The sequence below is a fragment of the Schistocerca americana genome, chromosome 4, assembly GCF_021461395.2.
Source record: "Schistocerca americana isolate TAMUIC-IGC-003095 chromosome 4, iqSchAmer2.1, whole genome shotgun sequence".
Classification (NCBI taxonomy): Eukaryota; Metazoa; Arthropoda; class Insecta; order Orthoptera; family Acrididae; genus Schistocerca; species Schistocerca americana.
The window spans coordinates 278,876,603-278,900,711 of NC_060122.1; the positions used below are offsets into that span (position 1 = coordinate 278,876,603).

Below are 24,109 nucleotides of genomic sequence, written 5' to 3' on the forward strand. Positions count from 1 at the left end.
TAAGAACAAATACTGTTTTCCATGAACTTCCCCTCACTTCAGATAAAGTGTGAATTTGTTGGCTGGTAGGCTATCAACCCAGACTGACTTTTCATCGGAACAGAAATACCCGAGAAGCTCCTGCAACCTGTTGCTTGGCATAACGTCCTTGATTAAAGTAGGACCCCAAGAAAGTGACCACGGATGATCTGCTGACATACCTTTTGCACAACTGATATTGAGGCTATCATTGAGGGTGAGGAGATGTGAACTGTGAGGATGTAATAGGGCAGAAGGGTCGGGAACTCTTGGGTGGAGGGGATGGGGACAGTAGATTACTGTAGGTTGAGGCCAGGATAACTTCAGGAAGGTAGAATGTGTCGTAAGGATAATTCTGATCTCTACAGTTCAGAAAATATAGTGGTGGAGGGTTGGATTCAGATGGTCCAAGTTGTGAGCTGCCATTGAAGTCAAGAGTGTTATGTTCAGCTGCATGGTGTGCTCTGATTCGACGCAAAAGTTGCAGTCTGCCCCAAGGGGTAAAAGATAATGGCAAGGTGTGCCAGCTTGTGTGAATGTGTGTGTTTTCCTTTCTTTTCTGAAGAAGGCTTTGGCTGGGAGCTCGGTGTGTAACCATCTTTTCAATGTGCCTTTCTGCAACTCAGTGTATTATCTTTATGGTTAGTAGCACTCCATTCTTTTCATAATTGGTGATATTCTCCCCAACGTCCTTCAGACTCCAAACCCACTACCTCATTCCTCATACACCTAACTAACTTTATTGTAACACACAACTACTACTCCTTTGAAGGATAGGTATACAAAACAAATCCGCAGCACAGCCATGGGCACGCGTATGACATCCTCCTACACCAACCTGTTTATGGGCCATCTAGAGGGCACTTCCTAGCCTCCCAAAACCCCAAACCTCTGGCATTGTTCCGGTTCATCGATGATACCTTCATGATCTAGACTCAGGCCCTAGACACCCTACCAATGTTCCTTCAACAGCCTGAACATTTTCTCACCCATATACTTTACATGTCCTCCTCAACACAGCATGTCAACTTACTGGACATTGACCACCATGTCTCTAATGGTTCCATCCATACCTCTGTCCATAAGAAACCCAACAACCCCCAATAGCACGTGAATTTTGACAGCTGCCATCCCTTCCAACCAAAAAGTCGCTCCCATACAGCCTGGCCACCTGTGGACATATGGACAGCTTATCTGCAGTGATAAGAACTTCCTTGACCAGTGTGCTGAATGACTCACAAACATCTTAACAGACAGGCACTATCCCCCAGACCTACTCCATAAACAGATTTCTCATGCCATATCTCCGCACATACCCAATCCTCCCACCAAAACCCAAGAAGCAGCTACAAAGGAGGGCTTCCTCTGTCGCCCAATACCACATCAGACTGGGACAACTGAACCATATCCTTCATCAGGGCTTTCAGCATCTATTATCATGCCCTGAAATGAGAGACATCTGACCCAAGATTCTTCTCACCCCTCCTAAAGCAGTGTTCCACTGCCCATCCAACACCCACAGCGTCCCAGTCCACTCCTACGTCACTCTCAGTCCAGGCCCCCCGCCACAGGCATCATATCCCTGTGGAAGACCTAGTGTAAGACCTGTCCAACTCAATAACCCAGCACTTTCTATTCCAGTCCTATCACAGGCTTATCTTATGACATAAGAAGCTGGGCCACCTGTAAAAGCAGCCATGTCATATACCAGCTCTGCTGCAATCACTGCACTGTTTTTTATGATGGTATGACTACCAACCAGCTGCCTACTAAGATGAATGGATACCCCCAAACTGTGGCCAAGAGCAAAGTGGACCACCCTGCGACACAACATGAAGCTGAATATAGCATGCTTGACTTCGATGGCTGCTTCACAACTCGAGCCATCTGGATGTTCCCCTCCACCACTAGCTTTTCTACACTGTACAGATCAGAGTTATCCTTACAATACATTCTCGACTCCTGAAATGATCCTGGTGTCAGCCTTCAATAACCTACTGCCCCACACACTTTACCCAACAATTTCCGTCTCCCATCTCCTATAACCTCCTCCCAATCCACGACCCCTCACCCCTACTGTGCGCTGCTCTCTGCCTGTGCATCCACCAGTCTTTTCCCCTCTCTGCTCCTCTCCTTTTCTGCTCCCCATTCCCCTTCTGGCCCTCCTCCACAGCCTTCCAACACTTCAGCCAGTAGTTTTGTCTTGCCATTTTCTAGCCCCTACATGCACTGCCCTGCCAAACAACACTCTTCTCTCCCCCTCCCCCCATCCCCACCCATACCCTGATTCCCCCCCCCCCCCCCCCATTTCCCACTCCAGATTGCTGCTTTCATTCAACACAACAGCTGCAGTCTGCCCAGGGTGGCCAGAGATAGCAGTCGTGTGACTTAGGTGTGCCTGTTTGTGTGAAAGTGTGTGTTTTTCTTTACGAAAGCTTTAGCCAAAAGCTCGGTGTCTCTTCATTGAGCCTGTCCATAGCTCGGCACATGGCAATGGCAATGGCAATCTTTAATTTTCATAACTGGTAATATTCCAACCTGGACTTTCCATTGTTTGAATGTATTGTGAACATATTTTTACGTACCTTGAAATTCTTATATTTCTATGCAACTCTTGGAAATAATATTATTGTGCATAAATTGCACAAACATAACCCAGTAGTATTATTTCCAGGAAATCCGAAGACTACATACTCTTGTTGAATTTGAACAATGAGGGAATAAAATAAAAAATATTACAACATGTGATCTTGGCAGCCAAATATTCTCATTTACCAAATATGAGATCACTCCCAAGCAACGTGTGCAACTTATTCAAATAGTAGATAGCTTATATATTTCCCAAGACTTGTTCTTTACTGTTGTTGTTCATCTTTTGCACAAAATGTAACAGTTACTGAAGTGTACTTCTAGCTATTAAATGGTTTCCTGCAATGCTAAAACGGATCTGCTAACTCTAGTTTCAGAGATTCCGAAGCTGTAAAATCACCCACTTTCTGTGTGTGTGGGCAATCTGTTTAAAGAGTTGGCACCAGAACTCCATTTTGTAGAACAGACAGAAACAACTTTTTTATATCATTCTGGTTGTCAAAGTCATTTGGAACCAACTTTTATTAGCTATAACAAATAACATAAAAGAATAAATGTGATGGCATACAAATATAAGAATCTCAAAGGCCTGAAAATATGTCTCCAACAAATTTTATATCACCGAATCTTGAGAAAACACAGTTACCCAAAAATTCTCTCACCGTTGCCACTGATTAACTTGCAATGTGCAATGGCACACCATCCTGTTGAAACCAGGTTTTATGAAGCTGTGGAATATTGTTAAATGCAGTGCAACAAAGGATTGCAATGTCCTAACATACTGATCCGAAGTGACAGTCACTGTGATCTGCTCTTCACTTTAGAAAAAAGTAAGGACCAATGACCCCATGTGACAAAATGGTACACCATACTCTCTCTCACCTTCCTGAAATGTAAAGGGCACTCTTTAATCATGTAAACTGTGAAATGAAAATGGGCCTCAGCTGACATCCACAGCTTGTCCAGAAATCCACTGTCCTAACTTATGTCTGTGATAATCAGCTGACAGAATTCTAATCACAACTGGTAATAATTCCCCTTCAGTTGCTGTGTGATCTGCAGCTTTTACAGTGACATTTTAAATCATAATGGAGAATTCACGACACACTGCTCACAGTTGCTTCCTTACAAACTACACACTGGAGCCTCTGTAAAACTGAAATGCATACAGCTTGGTATTCTGTGGAGTACAAGCACTTCTTGGTCATCCTGTTGGTTTCTCTTTTACAGGGCAGATCCAGTCTCTTCAAAGTTTTTAATACAAGTTTTTATTGTTTGTTTTGAGGGAAACCAACCATGACTCTCCATGCTGGGAAGAAGAAGGTTCGAACACACTGCGCAATTTCCAAACCATCATGGTTTTTGTAAAACATTTTTACGCCAAAAACGTACTGGTAACCATTGCATTGATCCATTATTACTAAATGAAGAGATTGTCTGCACCTCAAGGTTCCTGTTCCGCAGTGCTGCTGACTGTATATGCCGACCACTAAGCATTTCAAAAGTTCCCATTTTTCCAGGTCATGCTGCACCATTTGGAAGAAGTGTACAAGAGCCACCCAACTCATGAACCTCCACAATTTCCATATGTAGCCTTCCTGATATATGTGATAGTAGTATGATCGAATCTTTGACATTTGAAACAGCACATTGGGTAGGGAAAAAACAGTCACACCTTGAAGACGACATATAGTCTGTAAGAATATATTTGGGTAACGTTAGAGTGTTGAAGGTTTGGATAAATGTTGCCATTTTTCCGATGTGCCATTGACTCTCCTCATATAGTTCCGCATTTCTATGAGAACCCCATTTCTCCATTCTTCACATAACTCCTCATGTTCCATCTCCATTATATCAGAGCAAGTAATCACACTTTTACAAAGTTAAGGATGTTGTGCAACTCAGCCATAACAGGGTAGTCTTCTAAAGCCTTGCATCCCAGAAGCTTAGACACTTGGTGTGTTGTGGCAGTTTCTATTAGATGTGTTCCATTATGAAGTCATTTAATACTTTTTAAGGACCCTGCAATACCACCCAACACATGAATATAGAAGTCCTTAAACAGTGGTGTAACTATGGTGTGTGTGTGTGTGTGTGTGTGTGTGTGTGTGTGTGTGTGTGTGTGTGTGTGTCCTTGCATGTGCAAATAAATTTTGGGAGCCTTGTTTACAACTAAACCATGAAAGAACAAATATGAAAACATTAGACATTCACGCACCACAGTTGGGTTAAAAGTGAAATAAGCTCATCAACTGATGCATTCCTTGTAGAACAAACAATGCTTTCAGTTTTGTAAATTGACACAACATGCTGAAGCAAACTTGTCTTTCCAGCTCTCCTACAACTGGCACTACAACCTTTTTGATAATGTCATCCAAGTTAACAGAATACGTTTCATGTCCAATGCTTAGAAATTCTAAAGCACTTAAATTGAACTCTTGATATCTAGTCTCTCAGAAATGTTTTGAGTGATTTCAGTTTAGAAAATGATCTTTCTCCTGTAACAGAAGCACCTGGCAGAGTCAAGTGCAACCGAGAGCTGTGTGCACATTGTGGAGACTACTGACAAGAAAAGTATTTTCCACAAACAAAAATACTGTGAGATATTTAATTGACAATATGTTTCCTTTCTTTCCAAATTCTTTCAATATAAGTATTTTTAGGCAGAACAGTTCATGTGAAGGATCTATGGTTAAATCTGATTCATACTTTCTGTCTAGCTTTTCTGCTCTCTTCTGAATATCTTCACTTTCAAACTCAAAACAATGAACAGGAAGGCGCAGAAGAAAAATAATCATTAACATTCTGAAGGCTGGTAAAATGCTTAAGTGCTGAATTAAAATATCAATAGAACCACTGAAAATGTGACTTGAAGAAAATTTAGTTTATTCACAATTCTACGATCTGCAGAAAGCTCGTCAAAATGTTTCTTCATTTTATGAGTACGTTTTGAGGTCAATTTACGATCAAGGCTCCAAACTTTCACTAGTACTTTTGTTGCTTCTACTACAACTTCAAAATTGTTTCTTAGATTGACTAGATTCTTGCTTGCAGTTAGAAGAAGTTGAGGCGCATTCTATCAGCATTAAAGGCTGGAGTAGTTTGGAAACTAAGTTAATATCTTCCAAAATCTCATTCTGAAACAAGGGAGGCATGACAAAATCAAAAGTTGCTACTTTTCATCAAATTAGAAGCTTTTCTCTCTCTCTGCTTTCTTTTTGATCTTCAAAAAGACACTGGAGAGGTACTGCAAAATTCGTATGAAATTCTGTTTTACTAGTAACAATGAATCAGATCTGGAAGACCACCTCGTTGGGCACAGTTTGAAGTTGTAACACGCCTGATAGTTGCAACAGTTTTGTTCATTTGTTACCACCACAGCACAGGAGCACTACAGAAAACACGAATACATTGTACTTTCTTGTAAATATGTTGCAATTCCACTACATTCATGGCGGAATCATTTAGTACAAACAGAAATCATGTGTTGAATGATGTATGAATCCAGCGTTTGGGACCCATGCTTTAATTCTTGAGTGCAAACCTGAGTATTTGCCACTTATAGATGCACCACCACCGTGTTGTTGACTTCTGTACTGATCCAGCAGTATATTCATCTTCTCTAAATCATTTATTATTTCTTTTCCGTAACTATCAGCATCATAGCCTCTGCCTCTTACCTCATGGCACCCTGAAAGTGATTTCTTTATTTCAAACTCCTTTTGTATCCAGTTTGCTTAAATATAAGTGCAAATATTTGACAACAGCACTAAGTTGTTCCTTTCTTGATACATCAGTGTTGTGCTACAAAAAGCAGAAAGAATGGCTGCTGTTAATTTCTCTGAAGATCCACTCTAAAACACAATAATTTAACAGTTGCGTCATCTTGTTTTGAATTTGTGGCCTCAAATATTTTGTTTTAGGTTTTTCATTTAAAGGTGTGCCCTGAGAAGGATTATATTTCAGATTCACGATTGCCCCAGAAAGCAATCTGACAGAGAGCGAAGATCCTTGTTACATCCAGTTGCACTACATTATCTGCAAGGCCATTATGTATGCTACTGTTGTCGAAGGTTCTGCTTGCTCTCTTGGTTATTATGTAAGTAATATGGCAGACTAGCACCATGTTACCATAATTCTGAGACTACTACCAGGGCAGAATGACCAGACTACTACTTGGGCAGAATGACCAACTGAGCTCTCTTTGTTGGGTGGGTGTAAGTACTATCTGAACTGCACCTGTCTCGTCAGGTGCAGATACAAGTTAACGCCACTCCTTAGGGATCCCACTAGGGAAACAAATGTCGACCCATGCGAAGTCCCGCATGCATGAAAGAGACTTATAAAACTACTGGGTGGCATGTGTCACTGAGGTTGCATGATAGAGACTGTTCTGCCAAACACCCTATCAGCAAGCACACATTTTGAGACAGTGTTCTCTCTCTCTCTCTCTCTCTCTCTCTCTCTATCTATCTATCTATCTATCTGGTGTGTATGTCTTCCTACTTTACAGGAGAAGTAGTCTGGCAGCACTGGCCAGTCTCCAGCTTAGGAAATCCAGAGTCGTTGCTGTGCCCATACCAAACCACTGCTGGAGGAGCACCGTGGGAGAAAAAACTGCCCTCTCTTTCACAACTTGTGGGACACTTTGTCAAGACCCACTGCTGAGGCCTGCCCTGCTTGGGAGGCCCTGCCAGTAGCTATGCTATGACTGATGATGCAAATGTGTGTTGCTAGAGCTGTGACCAACCATATTCTTTAGGAGATTCACAGTGAGTATAAATGTAAACTACCTGAAGAATTATGCTCAACTTATCAAGAAAAGCTGCTCCTTGTCTTAGAGAAGTCGTATTTCACAAAAACAATACTATTATTCGCATCACATATTTTGAGTAAAGATTAAAGAACAAGATAATAACGACTGGGGCATACAGTTTCTCAAAAAATAGATGGAACAGGAAAGTATTTACATGTGGTGCCGTTCAGTCATGGCACTCCAGATGACAGTAATATCTTTCCAACTATTTTAAGTTGCCAGTGGAACAGTGTGTGCTTCTGAAGATTGCTACTGCACTTAAACAATATGGCGGATGTCAGTAAACTAGTGCCTCCATCATTACTACCATCACATTATAATTTGTGTTAATTATCCCATAGAAACCCTCTGTTAATTTTTTTCTATTAACAAATCTTAACTTTCGTAACAATGTTTCGAGAACCACATTAATATAATTTTTTGCAAACCTACCCAACAACTTCAGTCCATCGGAAGTCAACTGGGCATGCATAGAAATCGAAGTCATATGCTGATAAAGCTTTCTGAAACGAAACAAATAATCCATATAAAAATGTTACACCTAATACGAAGTAGTGGCAACTATGTGTCAATATTCAATAATACCAACCTTTGTGTCTTTGTTGTAATCATTTTTTGCTGCATTTAAGGCCCTCACAAATCTTATGTACTGCTGATTATTGGCCCTGCCAATACCTCGAATGAAGTAAGATGCAACTAGTACGAGTCCAAGACCAGTAATAAACTTGGCTATTGTGAGCACTCCATCAACAACAAATAAGCCTTTCCTGTGCAATATTGCAGCTACAATTGGTGATGTATAAATCCCAAAGTTCCAAGCTAGATATAACTGAAACAAAACATATTTGCACCTTAATAATACCTGAAATATGAAGAAATGTTATATGTTTCAGATAATCTAATTTTGTATCATCTACAGCTGAAACAAAATAAATTAACACTGTAAGTGGTTTAACAGATCCATCCCATATTACAAATATATGATTAATATCGAATTCCAGATGGGTTGACTCTTGACTTTTCTCAGATATACACTGTGTGTGTGTGTGTGTGTGTGTGTGTGTGTGTGTGTGTGGAGGGAGGGGAGAGTAGTAGTATACATCTACTAGGGAATTGATCCTGGCAACAGTAGATCTGAAAATGATATGCCCAGCCAGATCAAAATCAGTCATCATTAACAAAAAACAGTGATTCAGGCAGATGTTTTCATTCATTATACCAACAGAGATCACAATTTCCTGAGACATGCTATATATTACAAGAAAAGCCATAAACTACTGTCTCACCTTTCTCTTGACCAAATTCAAGAAAGTTCTCAAGTTAGTAATGTATACCCATTTTCTTTCACAAATAATGTACTGGAATCCCTAGACAAAAAAATGTCACTTGGTATATTTTGCGATCTTCCTATGGCTTCAGACTGTGTGAATCACATATCTCTCACCAAAGGGTGTCGCAAAGACATCTGAGGGCAATGAGAAATCAGCTAGAAGGTAGCTATGGATACAAGCAGCAAAGTAGATGGGGAAAGGGGGAGGGGTGGGGGTTAGGGTCTGACTAGGACTGTAACATTCTCAGGCACAACATCTTTTTCAATTAATAAAGCAAAGACACAAGTGGAGCAGCCTTCAGTTGCAATACTAACATTACATGTTATCACATTATTATTATGTGGTATAAAGATTTGTTTGTCAGTCACAAATACAATGATCACAGCCTAAATGAATTTTTCTAATACTAAAGTATCTCAGCACTTGAAGGGGGCAAGCACTTCACTGGATGTTTCTTGCCAAGAAGAAAGTGATGATGTGACAAGTGGTTGGTTTGTGGGATTGATGGGACCACACTACTAGGCCATCGGTCCCTTTTTCCACAAACTTGAAACACCCACAAAGAATAAAAACAAACAATGAAGATTACAAGAGACGACACAGGACAAGAAAGACACAGACAGAGACCAGAAATAAGGAATTAAAATCACACCGAGTGTGACAGTGGTTGGCCGACCATAGAAACAAAAAAAGAAATGCCAACCACCAAGAAACAGAAAACCCCAGTCTAAAATCGTAGGCCAAAGGCCAGACTCAACACAAAAAGATAGGACAAACACTTAGATCGAGTGATAAAAACCCCCTGCACGAATAAAACTCAAAACTAAATCAGCTATTGCAACATCATCTGATAACAGTGCAGGAAGCATATCAGGCAGCGCAAATGTCTGCCTGAGCGGAGTTAAAAGTGGGCAGTCCAACAAGATGTGGACCACCATCAAAGCTGACCCGCAGCGACATAAAGGTGGGTCCTCGCGGCACAATGAATAGCTGTGTGTTATCCAGGTGTGGCCAATGCGCAGCCGGCAGAGGACAACAGAGTCCCTGCGAGAGACCTGCAAGGAGGAGCGCCACGCACCCGTAGCCTCCTTGATGGCCCAAAGTTCGTTGGGTGAAGGAAGGGTGCGCCATTCTTCACCCCAGGTACGAAGTACCTTCCGCTGTAAAACAGACCTGAGGTCACTCTCCAAAAGGCCAATCTCCAAGGCTGGTGCACCGACAGCCTGTTTGGCCAGTGTATCAACACGTTCATTTCCCAGGTTGCCGACATGACGCGGGATCCACACAAAGACCACAGAGCGCCCGCAACGGGCAAGAGTATGGAGGGACTCCTGGATAGCCATCACCAGACAAGAGCGAGGGAAAAACAGGTCAATAGATCATAAACCACTCAGGGAGTCACTCAAATGAGCAGGAGCGGATAAACTCTAGGGCGCAAGAGACGGCGACCAGCTCAGCAGTGAAAACACTGCAGCCAGCCAGCAATGAGAGTTGTTCATAATGATCCCCTAGAGTAAGAGCATAACCGACACGACCAGCAACCTTCGAACCGTCAGTATAGACGACAACAGAGCCTTGAAACGCAGCAAGGCTTGAAAGAAAGCAGCGGCGGAGGGCCTGAGGGACTGAGTCCTTCGGGCCCTGTGCCAAATCGCGCCATAGGCTTGGGCGGGGCACACAACACAGGGGTATACGCAGAGGGGCACAGAAAAGAGGTGGAAGAGGGAAAACCTCAAGCCCAGAGAGAAGAGCTCTGACGCGAACTGCGATCGTACACCCTAACCGGGACCGACATTCCGGAGGATGGACGACCGACTGAGGGAACAGGACACGATAATTGGGATGCCCGGGCAAGCCACAAACATGTGTAGCGTAAGCGGCCAGTAATCATTGGTGCCGGAACCGCAATGGAGGGACACCTACCTCCACATGTATGTTGTTGACAGGGCTTGTCCAGAAAGCTCCAGTGGCGAGTCGGATCCCGCTCTGAAGGATGAGGTCCAGCAACCACTATGTGGATGGGGACGCCGAATCATAAGCCAGGCGTCCATAATATCGACGGGACTGAATTAACGCCTGGTACAGCTGTAGAAGGGTAGACTGATCAGCACCCCAGCTGGTGTGACTCAAGCAACGAAGAGCGTTAAGATGCCGCCAGCACGTCTGTTTAAGCTGCCGAATATGAGGGAGCCAAGTCAACCGAATATGAGAAAACCAAGTCAACCGGGTATCAAAAACCAATCCCAAAAACAGAAGCATCTCCACCACAGCAAGAGGTTCGCCGTCAAGATAAAGCTGTGGCCCAGGCTGAACAGTGCGTCACCGGCATAAATGCATAATGTAAATCTTGGCAGCCAAAAACTGGAAGCCATGCGCTACACCCAAGACTGCGCCTTGTGGATAGCGCCCTGCAGCTGCTGTTCAGCAGCTGCAATGCCAGTGGAGCTACAGTATAGGCAGAAGTAGTCAGCATACAAGGAAGCCGAGACAGACTCCCCACTGCTGCAGTGAGCCCATTAATTGCAATTAAAAAGCGGTAGACACTTAAGACAGATCCTTGCAGTACCCCATTCTCCTGAACTTGGGAGGAACTATGGGAGGCCGCAACTTGCATGCGGAAGGAAAGATGCGACAGAAAATTTTGTATGAAAATCAGGAATGGACCCCGAAGACCCCAACCATGAAGCAGAGAGAGGATGTGATGTCGCCACGTCATATCGCATGCCTTCCACATGTCAAAAAAGACAGCGACAAGATGCTGACAGCGAGCACAGGCCACACGATTGGCAGACTCCGGGCACACCAGATTATCAGCGGCAGAGCGGCCTTTACGGAACCCACCCTGAGACAGAGCCAGAAGGCCCCGAGTCTCAAGTAACCAACTCAACCTCTGGCTCACCATGTGTTCGAGCAACTTGCAAAGAACGTTGGTGAGGCTAATGGGGTGGTAGCTGTCCACCTCCAGTGCGTTGTTGCCAGGTTTCAACACAGGGATTACGATGCTTTCCCGCCATTTCGACGGGAACTCACCCTAAACCCAGATACAGTTGAAAAGGTCTAGGAGGTGTCACTGGCAGTCCACCGAGAGGTGCTTGAGCATCTGACAGTGGATGCGATCTGGCCCGGGAGCCATATCAGGGCAAGCGGCTAGGGCACTTTGGAATTGTACGATTCAAGGTGGCAAGTGTGAAATGAAAGGCTCTGACGTTCCAACCGCTCTTTCAGGGAGCAGGAGGCCAGTGGGTAATTCGCAGAAGCGGAACTCTGAGCAAAATCCAGGTCCCATCTCCTTAAATTCCCACCTTTTTGCAGTTTCCTCAGTTTTAATCTACAATTCATAACCAGTAGATTGTGGTCAGAGTCCACATCTGCCCCTGGAAATGTCTTACAATTTAAAACCTGGTTCCTAAATCTCTGTCTTACCATTATATAATCTATCTGACACGTGTCAGTATCTCCAGGCTTCTTCCATGTATACAACCTTCTTTTATGATTCTTGAACCAAGTGTTAGCTATGATTAAGTTGTGCTCTGTGCAAAATTCCACCAGGTGGCTTCCTCTTTCATTTCTTACCCCCAATCCATATGCACCTACTACGTTTCCTTCTCTTCCTTTTCCTACTATTGAATTCCAATCACCCATGACTATTAAATTTTCGTCACCCTTCACTATCTGAATAATTTCTTTTATCTCATCATACATTTCTTCAATTTCTTCTTCATCTGCAGAGATAGTTGGCATATAGACTTGTACTACTGTAGTAGGCGTGGGCTTCGTGTCTATCTTGGCCACAACAATGCGTTCCCAAAATATGTTTTTCATATTAGGTGCATTGTGCTGTCACCTACTGCCAGGTACTCCATATCAGCGATCTCAGTAGTCATTAGACATCGTGAGAAAGCAGAATGGGGCACTCTGCAGAACTCACAGACTTCGAATGTGATCTGGTGTCACTCGTGTCACACGTCTGTTCGGGAGATTTCCACACTCCTAAACATCCCTAGGTCCACTGTTTCTGATGAGACGGTGAAGTGGAAATGTGAAGGGACACACACAGAAGAAAAGCGTATAGCCCGACCTCATCTGTTGACTGACAGAGACTGCCGACTGTTGAGGGGTCGTAATGTGTAATAGGCAGACATCTGTCCAGACCATCACACAGGAATTCCAAACTGCATCAGGAACCACTGCAAGTACTATGACAGTTAGGCAGGAGATGAGAAAACTTTGATTTCATGGTTGAGCAGCTGCGCATAAGCCACACATCACACTGGTAAATGCCAAACGACACCTCGCTTTGTGTAAGGAGCGTAAACATTGGACGATTGAACAGTGGAAAAATGTTGTGTGGAGTGACAAATCACGGTACACAATGTGGCGAAGCGATGGCAGGGTGAGTGTATGGCAAATGCCTGCTGAACGTCATCTGCCAGCATGTGTAGTGCCAACAATAAAATTCGGAGGCGGTGGTGTTATGGTGTGGTTGTATTTTTCATGAAGCTGCCTTGCACCCCTTGTTGTTTTGCGTGGCACTATCACAGCTCAGGCCTACATTGATGTTTTAAGCATCTTCTCACTTACCACTGTTGAAGAGCAATCCGGGGATGGCGATTGCATCTTTCAATGTTCATAATGTACGGCCAGAGTGGTTACATGACAATAACATTCCTGTAATGGACTGGTCTGCACAGAGTCCTGACCTGAATCCTATAGAACACCTTTGGGATGTTTTGGAATCCCGACTCCCTGCCAGGCCTCACTGACCGACATTGATACCTCTTCTCAGTGCAGCACTCTGTGAAGAATGGGTGCCATTCCCAAACAAACCTTCCAGCACCTGATTGAACGTATGCCTGTGAGAGTGGAAGCTGTTATCAAGGCTAAGGGTGGGCCAATACCATATTGAATTCCAGCACTGCTGATGGAGGGCGTCATGAACTTATAAGTCATTTTCAGCCAGGTGTCCAGATACTTTTGATCACAAGTGTGGGTCTGAAGAAAGAAAAGACTCCAATGCATCATTTGCAAACTCTTCATGAAGAAATGCAGAGGTATGGGTAAAAGTTATATATTGGATCCACCTTCCCATCTTTCATAGTTTAGTATGTTTTATGGAGTGCGAGTTATTGTTTACAGGTTTTGGGTGATGGGCAGTGGGGTCATGCATTGTGGGTGATACGCATCACAATACTGGAGACTTAGCCATAATCTAATACAGGTTTTCTGAATTTGTCTTGCAGTTTTAATTTTTATGGCAAAAAAACCCGCTTAATATGGTGTAAACGCAAACAGGTCAATCTGTTACTACAACCTTTATTTAAAGAACTACTCATCAAGCAGCGGCAGAACACATTGATAGAAGAAGGTTACAATTAGGCAAATTTTTGGAGTCAGTGGCTCCTCCTCGAGGCAGAAGGGTTGAAGTGGAAGGAAGAGGGGTGAAGGAAAAGCACTGGAGAGGTCTAAGAAAAGGTGTAAATTCTGAGAAAGTCACCCAGAACTGTGGGCCAGTGGAGACTTACTGGATGGGATGGAAAGGAAAGCCAGATTCAGTCTTTCCTTCCCATCTTGTCCGGTAAGTCTCCCTTGAGCTGCAGTTTCAGGTGACTTTCCTAAAATCTTCCCCCTTTCTTAGACCTCTCCAGTCCTTTTCCTTCACCCATCTTCCTTCCCCTTCAACCCCTGGAGAAGGAATTACTGGTTCCAAAAGCTTGTGTAATTGTAACCTTCTATTACGTGTGTGTTCTGCTGCCTCTTGTTGAGTGGATTTTTTAGCTATCCAATTAAATTATTTTGTCAAAAATTGATTGTTTTCATTGTTATACAACTTTTATTTGGCATTCATGTTCACTGGCTTTGCCAACTCACTACCAAATCATAAATTTCCAATTTAATCTAGACCTTGGGCCACACTATAGATCAGTCTGTCACCACAATCAAGATGTGGAGGGTTGGGAGTCATCCCATACAACACTCTAGCCAAACTGCAGCATTTATGCGATACAACCTGGGGATTTTGACATTATATTCAGCTGCCTTTCTCAGTCTTCAAATTTTAGTGTGTGTAACATCGCAGGAAGTCAAAAATAAAACAGCAGATGTAAGTCATTTCATTCCATGCAACTGGTAAAACACATCCATTAAAGATGGTAAAGGGGTCCTCCACCATGTTTAATACCATTATTGTGTTGTATAGACCTTGTTCATCTCTGGTAAAATACTGAGGGCATTCCAAAACATAAAAAGCAAGAGGAAAGGTCTGAAATTCAATGACACTAAAATTTGAAGACTGAGAAAGGCAGCTGAATATAATGTCAAAATCCCCAGGTTGTATCACATAAATGCTGCACAAACAAAGCACATCTCACAAAACTGTCAGTTATGGATTAAAAAATACTGCCAAAAACACAAAATTCTCATTAGTCCGCAGACCTCCTGGTACTACAGAAAAATTATGATGTTAATCAGAGGACTAATGAAATATATTAAAGAAACATTCTACATAGAGTTTGTCTGCTTTTGGCTGCAGATATCACTTTTACAAAATGTTCTGAGCTGTTTTCGGTGTCCGGTACACAATGTCCGGTCACAGATTTGAATATGTATGAGTATTGGGCACTTAACAGGAAATCAAGATTTTTTTCTAACAGCGTCTGGTAAATGAGGCATGTATGTCAAAGTGCATAGGTGTTATGAGCATTCAAAAAATCCCTTTGTTCACTGCACACTATTTACTAGGTTTCTGTCGAATGCTAATGCTAAAATAGTGGTTAGTTGGTATGTTTCCTAGAAGAGCTCACATTTTTCTATTTGAGAGGTCGTCTTTATTTTAGGGTGTACGTTTTATGTACCCCACAGATGTAGGAAATACTATGTCGAGGTAAAATTTTTTAAATGTAATCATGTACATTTTATTCAATAATACACTCACCCTCTCCAAGATCTGTTCACAAATATATCACACTTTACCATTTTTGTCAATAAAACGTAATGTGCAATAATAAAGAGTACACGGGTTGTGAAGAAACCAACTGTTTACTTCTTTGGTTGTACACGTTACATACCCACTGTATTGCTATAATAGAGGTGTGGGTTTTGTTTATGATTTCTAACTCATGTAAACAAAGGTATTCCACTCCTCTCCTCCCCCCCCCCCCCCCCCATCCACCACCGTGCACCTCATTTGTTGTTGCTTTAGTGTACAGTACACTGCATACCAGTGTAGTTGTGCATCAGTGTGACTTAGTAACTGCATGGTGATAGTACACACTATGAATACAATTTTTGGTGTGTAAAGGTGTCTGATGTACACGCATAACGATAAGGTAGAAATTCTGCCAATCTATGGAGAAAGTACGTTGACAGCAACTAATTTAGTAACTTATATTTTTATGTTCAGCACTGTTAGAGAAAATCATGATTATTATGCTATTATGTCTATCTTGCTCTACTGTACGTACCCGTACTGCAATTTTCTGTAGGTGGGCGATATTCTGAACAACTACTGTATAGCAGGCAATTCCCTGACAAGCCACTGGATTTCACTGGAGGTTTGGTCACCTCATTTTTTTTTTTTTTTCTACCTGAAATGGGAAGTTTAAATGCAAGAACACAAACAGACGAAGCTGCTGAGGTTGCTGTGCTCACTGCCGTACCCATTAACACTCAAGTCTCCACACAACAAATTCCACACAAACTTGGTGTCTCGAAAACAAGTGCACATCACGTTCTGCAACGTTATAAATTCTATCCTTACAATGTTCATTTGCACCAAGAGTTTCATGGAAATGACTTCAGCAATAGGGTTCGATTTTGTCAGTGGGCTCAGCAAACAACTTCTAACTAATCCTAATTTCTTCTCAGGTGTTCTTTTTACCGTTGAGGTGTCATTCTCCAACAAAGGAATTGTCAATATAAGAAATATGCATTATTGGTCCATCAACAATCCACGATGGCTCTGACAGGTAGAGCATCAATGTCCATAGAACGCTAATGTTTGGTGTGGAATTATTGGAGATAACTTTTTGGTCCTTTCTTTGTCAGTGTCAACCAAAATGGCAGACAATATGCCTGCTTTGCAAGCCACTCTTTATGTTCTCTTAGACGCCGTGCCTCTGATTCAGTGGATGGTCCTGTGGTATCAGCATGATAGACGTCATGCACATAACACCATACAAGGACTAATTGTGGACCATAAATATCCTGGTAGGTGGACTGGACACAGCGGGCCAGTTAGTTGGCCTGCCTGACCTCTGGACCTTACACGACTGGACTTTTTCTGTAGGGAAGAGTCAAGGCTGCTGTCTACTAAAATGTTCCACCACCGGAGGACATACGGCAACACATTACTGATGCTTGTACAGCCATTACAGACAAAGAAGTAGCACCAAATAGGCCGGCCATGCACAGAGAAATCCTATGTATTAATGTCAATGGTCACCATTTTGAACATGTAATGTAAACACTGTGTTTTCCATGTTGTGTTAGTGTCACAGTAAGAGTTACTACAAAGGGCCATGTTACTTTTGCATTGTCATAAGTATTGTAGTATGGTACTGTACAATGACAAGATCCAATTACTGTACAGTGCAGTACTGTTGCATTTAAACTTTATTGATAATTTGTAAAATGTTAAAATGCTCCTTGAAGAGGTTAAATGACTTAATTAATGAACTTAAGTGATATTTATATTAGAGAAGTTACGTATTATTTAACATTTCCATAGCTACTAGTTTTGGCATAAAATGGTGCAGTGTGATACATTTTTTAATACTTCTTTGAGAGATTGAATGTATTTTTGAATAAAATGTACAGGTTCCATATAAAAAATTTAACGTCCACCCCATATCTCCTACAAATGCGGGGACACACAAAATGCATTCCCTCGGCAAGAACCAACCAATGATGTTAAAAATCATTGGTTGGAACAATTTTTCATTTAACTTATCAGAAAAAAAGCTATTTTGAGTGAGCAAGATGAATGGGACACCCTGTACACGGTGCAGTCAACCCGCACCACACAGTCACCTTTGCTGAGTCAAGTGGTACCAGGTGATGTGTGTGCAGACTTTCTGTCACACATATTCTGCAGTTCTCTGTATTGACATGTCCTTGGAGATGGAAATGGGTTCCATGGCCATTCACTGTTCACTTCCACATGAGCAAGATATTTCAGATTTTTTCTTACTGGCAGGTTAACAGGAAGCTATGCATTGCGCTTGCAAGCATGCCCAATGTTTGGGCAATATCCTGCGCACCGTGTGTTTGTGCTCACCACGACATTTCTGATCAACTGCTTTCCTCCCTCTGACACATTGCAATTCTAACGAACCTTTCTTGTTGAATTTTGTAATCATTTTCCCCAGTGTTATCAGGCATCAGATCAATGCCTTTTTTGTACCCTTAAATTTCTGGAACTTCTGTAGGGCTACAGCCAGACAGGCACCAGTTCCTGCTAAAGAGCTTTACCAGCAGCACGAGATCCTTCATGTAGACAGTCATGTTGGGCTTCTCGGACACTAAATGAGGAACAACTGTCTGTTCGTGTGCATATTCTGATATTCTGATGCATGCAGCATCATCTACTGGTCGATTTTTCATTAATTCTTTGTTCCATGACATTTCCTACTGCACCAATAATATGCAGTTCAAATTTGACTTCATTCTTAGCAGTGGTTCGCATTCTATAGCGTTTTGACACTGGAACTTTAATTATGGACACCCTGCTGTCCCTAATATGTGTTGTTTTACCTTGTCAACAGACTGTTGACCACTGAGGTGGCAAACATTACATTAGACCAGTAAACTGCACGATTCTTTGAAGAATCAAACTCTCACGTGTACACCAACTTCAAACTTCTGATTAGTTTACAAATGAATTATTGCGTTAAATATTTGACATTAAGCATGTAAGCAAAAAAGGCTTAGGAAAGGTTTGAAATTACATTTGAAGTTAGTTGCGAGTCACTAAGTGCTCTCATTCTCAAATACTGGATGAATATAGTTTGGATCTATGTGTGGTGAGATACACTGCCTCAAGACATATGCATAGTTTGTAACTATAATACTTGTGCTAAACCTTTAACATACAATTGTACCTCTCAGTGAGTAGACTATGGCTGTATTTTACATTTGGTCAATAATTGTACAAAATATTAAAAATCAATTTTTTTGTTGCCTCTGGAAACAGTATGATTAGCAACCTGCAACTGGGATGGAGTGCCTTGAATTGGATTAGCCGTTTAGTACTATAGATTACATACACTTTTCATTCCAATAGATCTATAGTGAGGAGATCCTCCAGGATATAGAAATGTCACAAAACAAGAATACACAAATATTTACAAATTTTAAAAAAATGCCATTTTATTTTCCACAGATCCCAAGAGAAAATGTACTCATAAATGTGGAATAATACAAAAACTCTTGAACATATCTTCATTTCAAAGACTACATTCATCACAAAACATGCAAATGTTCTACACTCTTGAGTAGCATATAAGAATTCTTGGCACTTATCAAATTTAGGGGGAAAAAAATTTTCAAAAATATTTTTTCTCACTTTTTGATCAGTTAGACTATGTTGATCTCAAAGATGTTATTTATATTCATCCCCGATAAAAACTTTTTAATATATCGAGACAAAAAAATTTTTAATGAAAATTTTTTTTTCTAATTTTTTGACCAGACCACGAATATGTTATTTGCAAACATCATTCAAGGTAAATTGTAGCACATCAAAGTACTCTGACAAACTAGCCTCATTCAGTTTACACTGACGTCAAATAACAGTGTAGTTAAGTGTTAGTTCGGTGTTTGTTCTGCGCATTTGTTCTACTAACTCGTAATGACTAGAATCTTTCCTGATTTGGCCGAATTTCATATGGTAAATTTGTCACTATGTTGTTGTATTGTTACATGTTGATTAAATTACAATACGTTGTTTTACTTTTTCAAAACTGATTAAAAATATGTCATATTTGTGATCAGCATAGTCAAATTGACAATGTCATTGTTGCTGTTGTTGTTGTTGTGGTCTTCAATCCTGAGACTGGTTTGATGCAGCTCTCCATGCTACTCTATCCTGTGTAAGCTTCTTCATCTCCCAGTACCTACTGCAGCCTACATCCTTCTGAATCTGCTTAGTGTATTCATCTCTTGGTCTCCCTACACAATTTTTATCCTCCACGCTGCCCTCCAATGCTAAATTTGTGATCCCTTGATGCCTCAGAACATGTTCTACCAACCGGTCCATTCTTCTTGTCAAGTTGTGCCACAAACTCCTCTTCTCCCCAATTCTATTCAATACCTCCTCATTAGTTACGTGATCTACCCATCTAATCTTGAGCATTCTTCTGTAGCACCACATTTCGAAAGCTTCTATTCTATCTTGTCTAAACTGTTTATCGTCCACCTTTCAGTCGGCTCCAGAGCCGAAGCACTGGCTGATGCGCACTCGTCTGAACGCTCTCATTTCACTCGGTCTGCAGCCGGTCCGCATTCTCTCGCGCGAAAGACCCAAAACTGCTTTCAACTAAATAAAAAACCACATTTAATGTTTGTTGTTGTTGTGGTCTTCAGTCCCGAGATTGGTTTGATGCAGCTCTCCATGATACTCTATCCAGTGAAAGCCTCTTCATCTCCCAGTATCCACTGAAACCTAAATCCATTTGAATCTGCTTAGTGTATTCATCTCTTGGTCTCCCTCTACGATTTTTACCCTACACGCTGCACTCCAATACTAAATTGGTGATCCCTTGATGCCTCAGAATATGTCCTACCAACCGATCCCTTCTTCTAGTCAAGTTGCACCACAAATTTCTCTTCTCCCCAATTCTATTCAGTACCTCCTCATTAGTTATGTGATCTACCCATCTAATCTTCAGCATTCTTCTGTAACACCACATTTCGAAAGCTTCTATTCTCTTCTTGTCCAAACTATTTATCGTCCATGTTTCACTTCCATACGTGGCTACAATCCATACAAATACTTTCAGAAACGACTACCTGACACTTAAATCTATACTCAATGTTAACAAATTCCTCTTCTTCAGAAATGCTATCCTTGCCATTGGCAGTCTACATTTTATATCCTCTCTACTTCAACCATCATCAGTTATTTTGCTCCCCAAACAGCAAAACTCCTTTACTACTTTAAGCATCTCATTTCCTAATCTAATTCCCTCAGCATCACCCGACTTCATTGGACTACATTCCATTATCCTCGTTTTGCTAATAACCGGTAAAAAATCAAAGATTTCATGGGTGTCCCCCTAAACTCGATAAGTGATGAATTCTTAGGCTATGTAGTCACATATCATCAAACAGAAATATCATTTTACAACATTTATTTTGATATTGATCACTTTACTGAACTGAATTTGTAAGGAAATCATGTCTTATATAATACTGGTATTATCTGATATTATTAACACATTTGAGACAGCACCTGAGTCTCACTTGTGCAGTTGCATGCCTAGTGCCCAAGTGAGTTCGGGCACCATATTGAAAGGGTTAATAACATAAAGATATCAGTTGGTTCCGCTAAGAAATCCATCACTGGAGGAGGAGGAAGAGTTGGCCACTATTAAATCCTTAAGTTTTTCTTAAAGTGAACTATATAAGTAGCTAAACTTTTTATGGCTGCTGGTAAGTTATTAAAAACAATTATTCCTGAATAATGGATACCTTTCTGGACCAAAGTAACCTTAAATCCTTGTGAAGATTATTCTTATTTGAAGTACTGATTCAATGGACTGAGTTGTTAATTTGAGAAAGAGAAATTAATTGGGAAGCAGATGTTAGTATCCTCAGTTCTTTAAACAGGCCCCTGCAGAATATAATTGAGTTTGCATCACAAATAGAATATACAACACATTTTTGGACTCTGGAAACTTACATTTGGCTTGATGAGTTACCCCCCCCCAAAAAATGATCATATATGAGACAGTGGAACAAAAAAAGCAAAGCATGTTAGCTTTTTTTATTTTTACACGATCTGTCTCTGCACACATTGCAATGGATTTGCTTAGTCAATTAAGCAGTTCTGTAGCACGGTCCAGCTGAATTTATTATTAAGCTGTGATCCCAAGAACTTACTGGTCAACTTTTTCTATCTTGTTATCATCACATTTTAGGCATACACTGGCAGAAAACCCCTTACAAGTTCTAAACTGCATAGAGTGTGTCTTTTTTTTTTAATCTTTAAAGACACAATTGGCTAGGAATCATTTATTGATGTCCATGAAAAATAAATGTTTCTAAGGTTATAACTATTTTACTGTTTATCACAGTATCTGTATGATCTGCAAACGAAATGAACTTGGCATACTGTAATGCTTTTGTTGAAGGATGATTGCTACATTCAAGAAAAAGGAAAGATCCTAAGATTGAACCTTGTGGGACATCTCTAGTAATTAGGTCTCATTTGGATTACACCTCACAGTTTTATATAGGTCATTCCTAATGTCAGGCTTTGTTCCCTGTCACACATTCATGATCTGAACAATATTGTAGCATTTTACATTATACCCTAATACTTTAATTTACTTAAAAGGCTATTATGATTTACACATAACGATGCCTTTAATAGATAATGAAATATACCAGTGGCCTGTAACCTACTGTGTAATCCATTATGTATATTCCCATATGTGTGTGTGTGTGTGTGTGTGTAGACAGCCTTCCCTGGATTGGAACCCTTCAGAAATGCACACTGTGGCAATATATTATTTATAGTCAGGTGGTTAAGAAGCCGACTGTACATTACCTTCTCTAAAAATCTTGGGAATACTAGCAAATATTAAATGGAACAGAAATCTGATGGCATTTCTTTACCTCCTTTCTTAAACAATGGCTTAACTTCATCATATTATACGTGACCTGAGTCATGTGTACTAGGTAGAACTACATCTGCCAATATCTGGTTTTAATGAGCATGAATGTTTGATAATGGGGCTTTGGCCCTGAAACTAGCTACAACCAAAAAATTAAAGAATTTCAGTGTAGCTGCATAAGAGTTATTTCTGGAAATATGTGTGGGTGCATTCACACACATTCCACAAGGAAAAATGCAAAGTAAAGAAACAACTAATACACGGCTCCCCATTGTGTGACAGAATTATTATGGGAAGAAGCAACTGATACACCTTGTCAAGGAACAACCAAATGATCAGATTGTTGATAAGGTAAGTTAAATGTAACAGATAAAGTGAAGACAAGAGTATTACACAAACTACATAGGATAAAGCAACAGTCCCAGTTATATAGCACCCAGGAACCGACACTCAGAATTAAATATGCTAATAGTAAAGAAGCTTACAGCAAATTATTCTCCTGCACGGTGTTACAGGATCTATCACATGCCAGCTCATCTATGTAGAAAACAATACAACACAGGAGATTGCAACACCAGTACATGTCTTCACAAAGATAATGATTTACATAACAAACTATACGAAAATTCGAAAGTTTCAACAGTTTTAGCTACACAGCCATACATCTGTGCATAAGTACGTTGATATCACGTACACACACTGGTACAGATCACATTCATCCGATTTAAAATTATTGCTAGCATTTTCAGCACAATATCCACCAAAAGGAAAACGTGTCATTTTGCAGGCAGTGCTTTACTGTAAGTTCAATATATAAAGGTAGCTCAAAAACTAAATAAGAAAGCCTTTGTTACTAATTAAGAATCTGTCAAGTAACCTAAATAAGTGAAAGAGAAATGTATTGTCACGGTTCGTCTGCAGAACCACTGATCACGCTGCAGCAACAGTGGGACAGAGCGTAACAACTTACAAATATCAGTTCTGGAAATTCGTTAGTAACATTAGTTCTCAATGCAGTTTTAACTTACCGAGTTAATGACTTGGTCACCAAATTTTTCTAGTTGGCCGGGTTCGTACACCTACAACAACAATAAAACAACGGTTTTGAAGGGTAAACATTCGATATCCTGGTAAGACAATTAATTTCTTTTGGTAAACACAAAACGTACTGCGGCGTCACTGTATACTTTGTATAACTTGGGCGTAAACATACATTGCCAAACCAACCTAACACCAGCCATATTTCGACCAAAGATGTGACTCTGAGTGAATGAAACTACGCTAGTGATCCAAAGCTCTCCAAACGACTCTAGACGAACTAGTAGCCGTAAAGTGCTCAAATGACAAGACCAGTGCAGTATCGATTTTCAATTCTGCGACATTTTTCACAAATCAGCCCCATTTGTTTGCGATCAAATACAAACACCAATTAATCCTATTTTGCGACACTTTAAAGACTAAAAATAATTTTATTTCACTTGCGATAAATGTATAAGGGAATAGTTAATTTATTAATAAGT

The 24,109-nt window shown here is 40.9% G+C and overlaps 1 protein-coding gene across 1 annotated transcript in view; it reads right to left on the minus strand.

The window, feature by feature from the left end:
- LOC124612428 (phosphatidylserine lipase ABHD16A) overlaps positions 1-23,885 on the minus strand; it is a 157,305-nt gene extending 133,420 nt beyond the window's left edge. The window contains exons 1-4 of the mRNA XM_047140634.1: positions 23,759-23,885; positions 23,618-23,668; positions 8,013-8,252; positions 7,856-7,926 (exon numbers count right to left, since the gene is read on the minus strand). Coding sequence (XP_046996590.1) covers positions 7,856-7,926; positions 8,013-8,252; positions 23,618-23,668; positions 23,759-23,830 — 434 coding nt within the window. The 5' untranslated portion in view covers positions 23,831-23,885. The remainder of the gene's footprint in view (positions 1-7,855; positions 7,927-8,012; positions 8,253-23,617; positions 23,669-23,758) is intronic.
- Positions 23,886-24,109: the final 224 nt, after the last annotated feature.